The 14,804-nt window shown below is 40.1% G+C and overlaps 1 protein-coding gene across 5 annotated transcripts in view; it reads right to left on the reverse strand.

Annotated features, from left to right (window-relative positions):
- Positions 1 to 14,804, reverse strand: part of LOC109033802 (major facilitator superfamily domain-containing protein 12) — a 67,493-nt gene that overhangs the window by 20,659 nt on the left and 32,030 nt on the right. For 3 of the 5 annotated variants that reach the window (XM_019046577.2, XM_019046576.2, XM_019046575.2), the window contains exon 2: positions 7,235 to 8,075. The exons of 1 other annotated variant lie outside the window; for it this stretch is intronic. In XM_019046577.2, the coding sequence (XP_018902122.2) occupies positions 7,235 to 7,394 (160 nt within the window). In that variant the 5' untranslated portion in view covers positions 7,395 to 8,075. The remainder of the gene's footprint in view (positions 1 to 7,234; positions 8,076 to 14,804) is intronic. One more of the 5 variants, XM_072303603.1, reaches the window with a different exon arrangement.

The following is a 14,804-nucleotide window of genomic DNA, read 5'->3' on the forward strand; positions in this document are numbered from 1 at the left end:
CGGTAACAAATAAAGCTTGCAGATTTTTAATTGCTTCTTGGTGTCTTCAGATTTGAGAATGTGAATGCTGTGACTTTATCAGATTTTTTCTTTGCTTCTTTTTCCGCCATAATGACGATATTCTTTGGAAATTTTTAATCAGTCATTTGAGGAAATGTGCTTAAAAAAAGCTACTTATACCATATAATATGGATTGCCTTAAGGTTTCTTGCTCTTTCCTCCAAAGTTGTGCTTTTCTAAAGTCTTTGCGGTAATTTTAAACTCGTTAGAAAGTAAGAAAAATTTAAGCTCTTCTACTGAATACTTATACTTTTCCTTGTTTCTCCTCACATTTTCGTACGATGAACGTACATTATTTCCCCTATTTTCAGGATTTTTTGTGTTCTGTGTTTGTGTTCCTACATATGCCCCACTAAGTCCAAAGGCTAAAAACAGAGAACTAGCGTAAATCTTTGATTGATAACCTCCTTTGAAAAAAAGGCAGGATTTTTTTAAGCTCGAAACTTCTCGCGATTAGAATGTCCCCGAGATCCTAATTTGCGGGGAAATTTTTCGAAAGGATTCCAGGATTCTGGGGATTTTCAGCTTAAAAAAAACTATTTCTAACCGCGTTGAGGGTACACAATTCTAAAATTTCGTCTTTCAGAGGAGCAAGCATGCGTCATATAACTCTTGAAAAGTCGAAACATTTTAGCTCCAAAAATCAACAAATTTTATAGTTTGACCAATTAAAATTTTTAGACGATGGAAATAACAGCCAGTCGCTTCTTTTTGCATTGGGAAGTTACCCCAGACTGGCTGACGAGAAGTGGAGATTTATTTTGAAATAAAATATCCACTCCAAATTACGAAGAGTTTCCGTTAATCTTCAAAACTCGTAGCTTATAGAATTTAATAAAGTCAGGTTTAAGTGCAGACCATCGCCGCTGCAAAGCTGCTCATTCAACGATTAAGCGGGATTTAATAATGTCTATCCTTCACCCGCGCTTGAATTTCAGCCCCTTCGTCTCTCATCAAAAGCGCCAATTTCTCAACGGGCTCAAAGCAAATCACGAATCATGAGATAATTTTCTTTCCGCAGGATCGCGATGAAAACGTCAATATTCTGCGATGCTTTTGCTGAATGCTTCTGAAATTCGTAGAATTGAAGCCTGTTGATGAGATATAAAAAGGTATAACCATAAATCATGCTTATTTCTTTCTACGAGGTGATATGCTAGAGTGAAAATGAAAAGTTTACAAGAATTAAAATGTTTTGAACTGAACGCGGTGAATAATTAGAATGCAAAAACGCACTGGTGGGAGGGGGAGGCGGTGTAAAAAATTCCACGTGTATTGATCACTGAGAAAAATTTTCCTATAAGAAATTCCGGACGATAATTGTCATCCAGTCGACTGGAAATCTCTTTAAAGTGACAGCGCATCTCTTTAAAATAGGTCACTAATATATCGTTTAAAACCAGATGATTTCCCATGAACTCAGCGAGGGTTCTCATCCAGGGCCGGATTAAGGGGGTGGCCACATGGGCCGCGGCCCATGGCGGCAAAATTAGGGGGCGGCAAATTTTGCAATTTTTTTAAATGCAGGTACAAAAAAATCGGATTCAGAAAAAAATTACAAACAAGAATAGGTGACAAAATCTCTCATTTCCTGAGAGTTCACTAATTTCTAATTTTGTCGTACTTCGGTGATACAAAAGACTACGCACCTTTAATTAGTTGAGTTAAGAGAGAAACCAAACATGTAATTTGGCCTGGAGTGGCGCGGCGCAAAGAGAAATGATGACGAGGACTTGAGATGAAAAGGAAAAGCCCTTAACGTGGCGGTTGGCATGTAACACATATTAGCGCCTACGAGACTGCATGAATACTTCACGCATTGCGTCAAACACAGTACGGTCAACAGCGGTCGGCGCGGCGTGAAACGCACAGTGCCTACAAGACTGCATGAATACTTCACGCATTGCGCCAAACACAGTGTGGTCAGCGCGGCACGGCGGCGGAAGTTAAATTTATTAAACCACATTTATGTTTGTTATTTCTTAATTTTTTGGTTCATTTCTTACAAATGAAAGGCCTTGTCCCCACAGAGATAGGATAGGTTTACGGAACTGAACTTTCGCGCGAAGTTCCGTGAACTTTTGCTAGTAGTGTTGACAGGGCTTACGCACAAAATGTGTCCAACACGAGTGAACGCGTCTTATGCACCCTTCTCCCTCCGGCACGTTCACTTGATGGTTTTTATTGATGTTTCAAAATGAATGAGAAGAGGGCGGCAAAATACAGGCGGCCCATGGGCGGCAAGTAGGTAAATCCGGCCATGTTCTCATCCAGGAATTACTAATTAGAATTTCTATTATTTCAATAGAAAATTTGTCTCTATAATATTAACGATGATAATGATATCTAGACTCAAGTTTTCGTCTTGCGGATTGGAAGAAAAAACACAAAAGGAAGCGGAAGAAGGAAAAGAGAAAAATGGAAGGAAATAAATTATTTTTTTTTCCAATTATTTTCTTTTTCTTCTCCTCCTTCCTCTCGTTTGTCTATTTTTGCAGCTTGTATTTGTTCCTCTTTCTCATTTTTATCTCTTCTTAAATATTTTCTATCTCCTATTCTACCTGTTCTCCCTGTTTTTCCCTTTCCTCATTCTCCCTCATCGTCTTCATCCCTTCTTACCCATTCTTCTCTTATTCTTAATGTCCTCCTTGCGCTCCTTTCTTCTTTTTCTTTGTCTACTTTTGCTTGACGACCTCCTCCTCCTCTTCCTCCTACTCCTGCTCCTCCATCTCCTTCTCCATATTTCCCGTATTCGTACTTCCCATATTCGTCTTCATTTGACATAAAATACTCGTTGTACGACCCAAATCCGTCAGACTATGGCTATTGCGTCGTCCCAGATCCTCCAATGCCTCTCGTCCTAGCCATTGACCCATTAACACCGAAACGTCCTACGGGATGACACGTTGCGGAAATGGCGGGAAAAAGGGAGCGCCAATTTGAATAGGATATGATCAAGTTTGGTCCTCGTTTGCCGGAGATGAACTCGACTAAGGAGAGTATGGCTCAGCGGGCAATGAATGGACCACCTGCTTCGCACTTGGGAGATGCCGGGCGATGGGTCAAGCGGTCAAGAATGCCGCTCATATCCCGCTCCGAAACTTCCGGCAAATGTCAAACTCGAAACGAGCCGAGAAGAATGGGTCGCCGGACCCGCGGGCCACGGGCCAAGTTCTTGCGAAAGTTCGTCAATCTTGGATATGAGTCCCCGGGTGGATTAGCACTCCTTCACCTCTGATTCCCGACCGAATATGATGAGGACCAGGTTGCCAAAATCCTCAAATTATTATTAATATAATATACACTGAAAATAAAATTTACAGGCTATATAGACATACCGTCCGTTCCGGGCTCAGAAGCCGAAAGTTCCGGGTGCTGGAGCCGTTGCTTGGACTGCTCCGGGTGACACACTGGAAGAAAAAACACATCGGATCTAGAGTCCTGACTCTTAAGAACATCGACGAGAAAGAATACTCTTGATTCAATCAGATTTAAGCTTAAATCAAGAACCAAGCCTCTTAATTTGAGCGGATTTCCTTTTGATTTAGGCTTAAATCTGACTGAATCAAGAGTCCTTTTTCTTGTCAATTTTTTCATGAGTCTGGACTCTAGATCCAATGTGTTCTTTTTTCCAGGGTATGATATACACTGAAAATAAAAGTTACAGGCTATATAGACATACCGTCCTTTCCGGGCTCAGAAGCCGAAAGTTCCGGGTGCTGGAGCTGTAGCTTCGATTGCTCCGGGTGCTACGCACGGAATTTTCGGCTTTTGAGCCCGGAACGGACGGTATGTTTATACAGCCCGTAATTGCGGCTTCCACAGCTGGATGTTTTTTTTCAGTGCATCAATAATAAATCCTCTCTTTCCTTCGAGAAACACTGCCAGGGGTGCAGAATGTCCTTAGCCTTCCCTAAAATCTGATATTTTTCGATAATTGGACTGCATTTTGCAATTTGGAACTATAAATTCTGGCTCTTCTGGCAAAACACGTATGTGCATAGGGAAACTAATGGCACATACGTTGTTTTTAAACGGGCTACAATTTATAGTGCCAAATTGCAAAATGTAGTCCAATTCGTCGTTTCTCTCAGGAAAGAACCTGGCTATATTTTGAAGTTGTCATATTTCCTCTCACAAATTGCATTTATACCGGGAGAATCTTGGGCATTTCGAATTAAAAATCTGACTAATTTTTCTCCTGATCTCCTGAATTTTTAAATAGTCTGGGTGTTTTACATACTATTTTTAGTAAATTCAGCACCTTATTCCCTTCTCAGCGTAGAATTGAAATAAAATAGAAAATTGAAGATGATACGCCATTTATACGGAGTTAGGCAGTAAGGAACCAAGCTGCATCAGGATCGAACCGAGAAAAAGAGGTTTAAAGTTTGGCTCCTGCATGCATAAGGCTCAATGTAAAAGATGAAGTTCAAGTTCAATTTCTGCAAAATTTGCTCCAACAAAAACTTTGAATTTTTGGTGATAGATAGTAGAGCAGTAGTTGAGTTCAAAACCACTCATAACTCAATTTTTTCCAAAATGTGGGTTGGTTCCTTTCTGCTTAACTCAGTCCGTTTATCAGTTCAATCAAAGCTCATAGAGCGATATAACTGTGTGTCTTTCGAATAGGTAACTATTCGCGCTTCCGGGTACGTTTGTTGCCTATACGGCGAGATCGAAGGCGACTTTTATTGGATTTTACGCTCACCAAGTTGCTTATCAAAAATTATTGCGCGCAAAATAGCGTTGAGCTGGGAAGTCAACTTTTGCCTCATCCGATTACATAGATTGTTAGTGCGGGGGTTCCTAAAATATATTGTCTCTGAGTGAGGACGCATTTTGGTAGATAATAGCGATGCGAGAGAAAAGCATTCTGTCAAGCTTAGGAGGAACGCCGTATGAGCGATTAGGCTTTGCCAAATTCATTTCGACAAATCACAAATTTTTCAGAAAATTTGTGAATATTCTTCCTCCGATTTTCTAGAGGAATCCGTTCGTAATTTGGTTTATGAAGTCTGAAAATCTAAAGGAAAAATATTCAAAATTTTCTTCAAAGATGAGCATTTTTCGAGAGGAAATTTGACAACATTCGAATGCTCATACGGCGTTTTTACCTCGCACGGCAGTATTCTGTTGTGCTATGGAAAAACGCCGTATGAACCTTCAGGCGTTGCCACACTTCCGTTAATAACCTACGAATTTATAAGAAAAATTCTGAACATTTTCCCCCAATTTTTAGACGATTTGGTTCACGATTTAATCTAAAATACCTGAAAATTTTGAGGAAAACTAAACATAACTTTCTTCAGAAATACACACTGGAAAAAAAACACATTGGATCTAGAGTCCACGGAGACGGAGAGGGCGTCCAGCCAAACGGTGGGTAGAGGGTATCCGTGAAGAGATGGAGAGATGCCAGCTTCCGGAGGATCTCTACCATGACAGATTCCTGTGGAGAATAGGCGTCGCAGAGCGCCCAAGCGCGCCGTAAAAGCGGCTCATACACACATCTAGAGTCCAGACTCTTAAAAACATCGACAAGAAAAAATACTCTTGATTTAATCGGATTTTTGCTTAAATCAAGAACCAAGCCTCTTAATTTGAGCGGATTTCCTTTTGATTTAAGCTGAAATCTGATTGAATCAAGAGTATTTTTTCTTGTCAATGTTTTCAAGAGTCTGGACTCTAGATCAAATGTATTTTTTTCCAGTGTTTCTTTAATAACCTACGAATTGATTAGGAAAATTCTGAATACTTTCCCCCAATTTTTCAGACGATTTTGTTCCCAATTTAATCTGAAATATCTGAAAATTTTAAGGAAAATTACGCATAACTTCCTTCAAAAATACATGTTTTATTCGGGGAGATTCGGCAACTCTCGAATGCTCATACGGCGTTTTAACTTCGCGCGGGAGCATTGGGTGGCGCCTGACCGCGTGTCGCGCGACGACGCGACGCGACATAGGCCTCGCGGTCACGGGTCAGCGACGCAACAAAACGGCGTGCGGTGCGGCATCGGTACTGTTGCCGTCCTACGCAAAAGAGCAGTAACTCCATTTGAGCGAGAGCCGCAGACAGTACGTACTCTTGCGCGTTTCAAGGCTCGTTCCGGGACAAAGTTACTGTTTTTTTTGGGTAGCGCGGCCGAGCGGGTGTCGCTTCGGCTTCGAATAATGAAATAATGAGGATTAATCCGGTTCGTCTCTTCAAAAGCGCCCGGTAATGCTCGCCCAACGAGTGAGCACGTTCGCAACTTATCTCGCCTCTGCTTGTATTGCTGTTGCTAAATTACTGTCCATAACAAAAAACAACACTGGAAAGAAAAACACATTGGATCTAGAGTCCAAACTCTTGACAGCATTGACAAGAAAAAGAACTATCGATTCAATCAGATTTAAGCTTAAATCAAAAGGAAATCCGCTCAAATTAAGAGGCTTGGTTCTTGATTTAAGCTTAGATCTGATTGAATCAAGAGTACTTTTTCTTGTTGATGTTTTTAAGAGTCTGGACTCTGGATCCAATGTGATTTTTTTTCAGTGCGGATGGCATCAATCAAATGCTGCTTAGCTACATGTCACTTATCCTAATTTTCTTTCTGGCTTCGCGAATCCTGCCCTTGAAAAAATGACCTTTTAAAACATTTTTCAAAACGCTGAAAAAACTGTTAAAATTTACGTATTAGGAAGCCCTTTTTGGTAATTTTTCAGGTAAAATTCAGGTAAAAGAAGTACAATTTAAGTAAAGTTTAATGGAAGATTGTTTTTAAAAAAAACTCTTAAAACATCACCGTAGTTTTTTAACATTTTTACGGACATTTTCAGTCTTAAAAAACTACAGTTGGTGTTTGAAGAGTCTTCCAACATTTTTTTACTTAAATCTTACCGCTCGTAAATTTTACTTTAAACAAATGCCAAAAAGGATTCACCGATAAAGTTTTAAACAGTTTTTTGAATTGTCTTTTGTAAAATTTAAGAATTTTTTAAAAAAATTTCAACAACCGTTGCTATATTAGAGTTTACATTTAAAGATGAAGAGGAAAAAAATATAGTGTATGGTGAATAAAGGATAAAATCATAAAAAAACTAGCTGTTTCGGGCTCGTAGAAAAGTAAAAGAGGGCGGCGCTGGGCGCTTCACCAAAGTATACACGTGTAAGAATAAAGGAAATTTACCTTTTTCTCCATCTTTAGGAGGCTTGTTAGCATTCTTGGCGGCGGAGAAACTGTTGACGCTCAGCGATTCGTTGGCTTTGAGTTTCTCGTCACCGAGGAAAGACCCGACCAGGTCGATGGTGTACACGCTCTTTTGTTTTTCACCGTTGCACTTATCCATTTTGCCGGCATTCAACGACCCACAAGAAACACCTTCCCTTTCAATACGCTCGTGACGAAATCATAAAGTCGACCTCACGGTAAATAATAACACACCGTCTCGACCCGAGAAGAGAGCGACTCGCGTCATTTCCAACGACGCTTCATTCTACCAATTTTCTAACGCTTTGTGCACACACATTCAAAGAAAATTTGTTGGCGATCGAGAAAGTATTTTGCGAAATACTTTTAAAACAACACAGACTTAAAAATCACTTTTGTTGAAACAATGTAACTGTTTTGAGCGTTAACGACACACAGCGAGAGAATATTCACTCGACAATCAAGGAAACTTAATTTTCGGTCTAGCTTTAAAACACTAGCAACTTAAAAGTACTTTTGTTGAAACGATGCAACTGTTTTGAGCGTCAACAACACACTTCGAGAGTTTACTTGTCGGGAATCGAGAGAGTATTTTTGCGGTCCGATTTTAAACCACTAGATTTAAAAAGTACTTTCGTTGAGACGATTTAAGGTACTGCACTCACAACGCGCGAATCACGGAAAATCCTGTTAAAAATATTGTCATTTCGAGTCACTGAGTTGATTGAATGAGTGCACGGTTCATGAATTTTAAGACGGAGCAGTGGTAGAGCGAATTACTCGTGGCTGGCTATAATCGTGGTTTTTCGAAGGCACGATCCTGATAAAAAGTAAAATAATTTGTCGGGGGACCGTCCAGTAGTTGGTTATGGGTAATGAATAGTCTACGTTTACGTCTAATGGAAACACTGATTTAAGGCTGAGATGGTTTTGTACACTTATTGTTAGTTTTAATTTAACTTACGCTTAAGAAATGTTATAAATTAACAACAAATGAATCATTCCTACAATATTAGGTTATGTTAACACTTGTGTTAGGCGCCATTATTTTTAAATCTAACGTCATTACCTTGACAGCTGCTGTCTGCTGAGGCGTTGCCAAGTTTTAAAGGAAGTTATGATAAAACTGTAAGACTGGAAAAAGAATAAACCAAAGCGAATTTTCTTAGAGATATTGTTTCTGGTCGTGTATCGAAAGAGAAGGGTTGAAAATTGAAACCCAAAGCTGCCAATTTAAAATTACTGGATTGACTAAATTTTGTGTTTTCAGTAATTGCGAGTTATGATTTGCATTTGCGGCTAATGGTGAGAGTAAGTCTCCCAAAACAAGTCCTTTATCGATTTTAATAAAAATTGAGATCAAAATTTTGTCAGAAAATATGTTTTCTTCGTACGTATTATTCCTTCCCTTACTTTAATAAACTTCGAGTAGGTGATCTCCTGGTCGAAAAATATGAAAAATGTCTGAGAGGCTCAAGCAACACACATCACAGGGAGTAGACGATCAACAAAAGTTCTACACGCGTAAAGTTGTGAAGTGGACGGACAGCGACACGGCGCACCACTGAATTTCACTTGCCAATCTCGACTTTAACATTTACAGTGACCCCGGTATTTTCGGCCTTTGGAATTTGACGCTAAGATAGTCTGCGCTATGCAATCAGATATGGCCTGATAATTAAATTCAGAATTCAGATAACCATGAAATCAGTCAAAGCGAGAAGTTTCGTGTGCAAAAACCTCGGGGAACTGCAAATTCTCACGTGCGAATCTGCGAGATCGTGTAAAGAGCTATGCGGAACAGAGATCAAGATTTCATCCTGAGCTTTTCGTGTACTGATTGATGGGCATTTTGTCAGATGCCTAGGCAGGTAGTAAAATTCCGAATTTTTGCGCGATTTTTGTGGAGATCTTCGAGCATTTCGGTTCTCGGAGAGAGGCGATTGATCAAGACACCAACTTCACTTACATTTAATTCAGCGAAGTTTTTCACATTTATTTTATATAATATCAAACTTGAGAATAATCTACGTTCATGAAGCACTGATCCATTTTGAGAGGAAATGCGGTATGTTAGTGCTAAAAACGCTGGAGGCAATCGTGGTTTGATGAGGCATGTAACAAAACGCTGCAACGATATTTGAAATATGCTCTTGGAAAAAATTAGAAAAAATCTCAGAAAGTCAATCGAAAATGTATTCTTTACATCCTACCAACGCATTCGACAAAATGCCTTATTTGACTCTTGGCCAGTGACAGATACACGCCTTAGCAAGAACTTTCACAGTATATGTATTAACAAACTTTTGCAGTTCTGGGGAGAAAATTCTTTGATTTTTTCCTCTTGTTAGGCACATCACATTTGTGCGGAACATATAATTGCTGACATCAATCATCGTGCTTTTCAAAATGTTTCGTTAATACTGAACTTGAGAACTTGAAGTTAGAGCGAATTGCGTTATTCTTTGATACTATATGGGAAAGAAACCACTGAAATACGATCCTAAAACACTCAACTGACCCATTTAAGGTACGTTGTTGAATAAGGAACATTGCCATCATTCCGGAAAAATTTCTGAAGACCAAGACCGAAAAACCGAGAGTGAACTGTTTTCAATGGGTGGCAAGGTTAAAAGCCTGAGCAAATAGTCACTTTTTGAAGACTCACAAAGATCCGCTTGTTTCGAGTCATTTCTCACGATTGGTTTAAACTGGAGGTGCCAATTTTCACAAGATTTACAATCGCTAATTTCGTTTAAAATAGCATCTCACGCTTTGTTATATGCTAGGAATTTGAGATATTTTGTTATTATTATGAATATGGACAGATCAAACTACGCAATACATATGTCGTTTGGATTCCATTATTAGGTGCTTCCAGTGGGAATTACTCCGAGAGAGTTAGGAGGAAAATAACTGGTGTTGAAATTGATGCTGAAACGATCATTTGGATTTTAGGGAGTGGACGTTTCAAATGGACCGCGTCTAGCAGAAAGGAACCAAGCCACATCAGCTACAGCCTTTAAATGGGCAATTTAATTCTTTACAAGAGAACGTTTGTACAGATCCCTCGAAAATTTTAAGGAATTTGCTTCGTACCACGCAGAAAATTCACTGAAATTTGCATATAAATCAGCACACCCGTATTCGTGAGAAAAATAAAATTGCCCGATTAAATTTGGCGATAGCTGATGTAGCATGGTTCCCTTCTACTTAACGCGATCCAAATGTTCCCTGATTTTGATTTTATTTATACATTATATTTTATTTATTTTGTCAAGCAGAGCCATTGTGCCTTGAATTTTCATTCAAAGAATTTTGGCTTCTGAATGCTAGAAAAGGGTGTCATTGTTCTTATCCTTCCAAGTAAGACTAATGCCTTGTTTGTCTGGCCTCTGCCACTAGAATCTCAATGATCTTCCGGGAATGGAAGGTAGCACTGTGCCGATCTTTCAGGCGGTCGCCCAGATCGCCTCAAGTTTACGCATTTGATCCATTTAAGCTTTGCCTCGTGCTTGTCACACATCGCGAACTGACTCATTGGTTTGCTTGTCTTGGTATGAACCGCCTACGATCTTCATTAAGACTTTTGAAGAATAAGAGGACAGGTATTTTAGAAAAGATATAGCCTCTTCCCTAATCAAAGGACGTATAAACCACGTAAAACCATTAATCAAAATTACAGAGCGCTGGCTTTTACACATCGTCATGAAAGAAAGAAAGAGAGAAACAACCGGAGAAATTGTAAACTTGGAACTCTTCAGAATGAAATCGCGAGACTTTAAAAAATTTCACATGAAGAAAAAAGTTCGGCTACAATAACTAAACTTCCATTAGTGTGGCTCATTGAAGTTTTTGGTTCAGGTAACGGCAGTTTTCGGTTGTAAAAACCAAACTTTGGGATGGATAATGTCGCGATGAAGGGTAATGACTATGATTTTAGACGGACTGATACGTCTAAATAACCTCCATACGCGCACTGAGATTGTGGGAGAGCAAATAATAAGAAATATTTGAAGGGCCGAAAAGATTGTATTAAAGAATGTGGAAAGTTGCAGAATTTACAAAGAGTCGTCACACTTGTGCCAGAAGGGCTAGAGAGGGCACATCGTACATGTACGGGTCAGATGGTAAAGGGACCAAGATTTTGGGGCAGCGCAAGCTTTTATAGACTTGCTGACGTCACAGGTGAGACAACAAGTCTACACGCTATTGGCTGGCTATAATCAGTGGAGCTATCAGCTGCAAGTTGAGTAATTAAATTAATGGGTGATTCTTTTCAGATTTTCCGGTTTTGACCATTATTTCAAGGGAGTTATAAAAAGGCTGGCCAAAAATCAAGTACTTTTTTCAATCATTCCGAGAAATTCAGGACTCCAAACGGAAAAATCAGAACTTTTTCAGAACCTCCATTGACGTACGGAAAAAATTTCAAAAATTAGAATTTCTTTAATGGACAAAAATGAAAAATTCCGGACCTTCTAACGGAATTTCCGCTTTTTCTCAGTATTTCCCGACCGCCCTTGAAAAATCAGTACTATTTCCGAACTTTCCGTGAATTCGGGACTTGTAGAGTGTAGACACCCTGACTTTTCTTAAAGTTTCCCGGATTTCCTTAAGTGTGGTTTTGTTACCTTAACATATTTCGGAGACTTTCTTAGACACGAGTACCATGCCCCGAATTTTGAGGACCACTTCCTTTTTTGTGGGTGTTTTCGGCGGCATTACACCAGTTGGCGAGAACTTTCTTGCAAACGGAGGTTCGGAGGCTCCGAATGGAGGGGGGGGGGGCAAGAGAGGAGAGGCTGTGAGGGGGGGGGGGGGGGGCTCTGGTTGCAGCGCGAGCAGCGCGTCGGTAACAATGCTTGCAATTTCATAATCCGATTTATCACTCTCACTCATTTCACTCGGTGGAAGCTTACACGGTGAACTGTTTAAACTGTTTGCCAAGACAGTCGATTTATTGCTCGACCTGCTCCACGACGAGCACATCGAACCTCTTCCAGCCTCTTTCTCTTGCCTCCTGGAAAAATGTTTCCTAACTGAGCAATCGTTCCGGGTTTGATCTGGTGATAGAACCAGAAATTGACTGCGTTAAGCAGAAAGGAGCCAAGTCACATCAGCCATTGCCAAATTTAACTGGGCAATTTAATTTTTGACATGAAAACGGTTGTGCGAATTATTGTGCAAATTTCAGTGAATTTTCTGCACAGTACAAAGCAAATTCATTGACATTTTGAAAGAAATCCGCTTGAACGTCCCCTTGTAAAAAATTAACTTGTAAAAACTTTGGCGATAGCTGACGTGGCTTGGTTCCTTTCTACTAAACGCGGACCCAAGATTTTATTTTAGGGACTCCGCGCTAACAATCTATGCAATGTAATCTGGTGATGCAAAAGTTAAGTTCAGAGGTCAGCGCCTTACAATGATGATTGATGAACAACTTGTTGAGCAAAAAATCAAATAAAATTCGCCTGCTGATGACTGATGAGTGTCAAAGCTGGGCGAGTTCTTGCAAATCGAATTAGGATTCCAAAACCAAATGCTTAAATCTTTGGTCATCAGTCATTATTGGGCGAATCTGTTGGTTGACTTCCCAAAGTTACGATTACATTGTAGAGAGGTTCGCAGTGAGGGGTCTCTAAAATATGTTGTCTCTGGACAAGAACGCCTATAAATTTTGTTTTTTGACTGTACGCGAGACACAACGATAATCATTGAATGACTTTTCTTTTTTCTTGTACATTGAATCATTTTGGACAGCGCCGGCAGGGTTTAGAAGTCATGCTGATAATATACATAAAGTTCGAATTCAGCGTCAAAAAGAACATGAAAATCACTTGACGCAAAGTTTTCCTACATATTTTCCCCCTAGAAATAATCCCCGATCATCAAATTCCCTGAATTTTATCTGAGTTTCCGGACGTGGCACAGATCCCTGACAAATCCTTGATTTCTAGAGCTGTAAACCGCCGCCTGTTGCACTATTGAAATGCTGAAGATCAAAAGGATTGCATTTTGAAGTAAGGAACTACCATTCCTGGCTCATTCATAAAAGCTCGGAACGGTGCATGGAACCCAATGCTACATGTATTTTTTCTAAAATGAGTCGGAAATTGTGGTTCCTTCTCGCAGAATATAGTCTAAAAAATCACCTGCTGCACTGTTGAATGGCTAAATACCGAAGGGACTGCATTTTGAGATAAGAAACTACTATGCCTGGCTCATTCATAAAAGCACGTAACTGCGTAGGGAAACTAACGTCACATATATTGTTTCTAAAATGAGCCCGGAATGTTGGTTCCTTCTTGTAAAAAATAGTATCATATAGTTCACCAGCGACCGAGGTGTTGGATGAGCAAAATGCGTTAGCTACGAGTATCATCTGAGCGCTTAAAAAAGGGTACCACTAGGAAATAGCTAAGAGGATTCGAAAGGCTTCATCAAAAGATTAGCATCAAGAGATACTCAAGTGGTGGAAGGGGACCGTCTGAGGATTGTAAATCAGCCAATCAAGAGTCTTCAGCCGCTGAAATTGGCCGCCGAATCTGTCTCGAAAGGCTCCCCGCGCGGTTAATAACCCCCGATTCCGCCAATTTCTCACACGAGCGGCCTTGACAGTGACAACGACGACGTGACAGGGTCAAAATGCCAAAAAGAGTGGGAGCGGAAATTGAACTCCTTCTTCTTCTTCTTCTTCTTCTTCAAAAGCACCCGAGAATAAAAAACTCATGAGCTTTGGCGGTCGTTGAAAATGATTAAAACCAAGCTCAAAATTGCTCTTTTAAAATTGAGCCGCTGAATTGGACGCTCTTCATAGAATTCACCTAACTACATTCTACGTTGCCTTATCTCTTGTAACGTTTTTTTTTGTTTACACACAGAAAAAAAGTTACGGGCTATATCAGGGTGTCGGGTTTTTTTTTCATTTAGGGAAATCCTGATTTTTCCTGATTATTATAATTTTTCCAAATTCTAATCAGATCCTGATTTACTACCGAGAGAAATTGGGCGAATGTAACTTCACAAAAATAGTTCGATAAAACATCCGATCGGACGGCCGACATTTCTCCAATCCTGATTTTACGACCGATTTTTCCTCAAATTCTGATAGAATCGGGAAAATCCTGATGCTAGACACCCTGTATATACACATACCGTCCGTCCCGAGCTCAGAGGCCGAAAGTTCCGGGTGCTGGAGCTGTAGCTTCGATTGCTCCGGGTCCTGGGCTCGGAACTTTCGGCCAAACGCGGACGGTATGTTTATACAGCCCGTAAGTTAGTACGGCTTCCACAGCCGAAGTTTTTTTCTCAGTGTACTGTATCCAAATCTTTAGGTTTTCCAGCAAGGTCAAATAAGTTGCGCAACTTAAGCAGTGTCGCAAGGCTGTCGGTTCCAATGCAAAATCTCTTTCATTTGCGAGTTAAAATGTTTCGTGTCACCATCTCATTTCCAAGGAAGCGAGTTCGTCACAGGGACGATGCGGTGGCGACACGACAGTCCCTTTTTAACTTAGACGGCACCAATTACCTCAGCCTTTACTCCGTC

The sequence above is a fragment of the Bemisia tabaci genome, chromosome 8, assembly GCF_918797505.1.
Source record: "Bemisia tabaci chromosome 8, PGI_BMITA_v3".
Taxonomy (NCBI): domain Eukaryota; kingdom Metazoa; phylum Arthropoda; class Insecta; order Hemiptera; family Aleyrodidae; genus Bemisia; species Bemisia tabaci.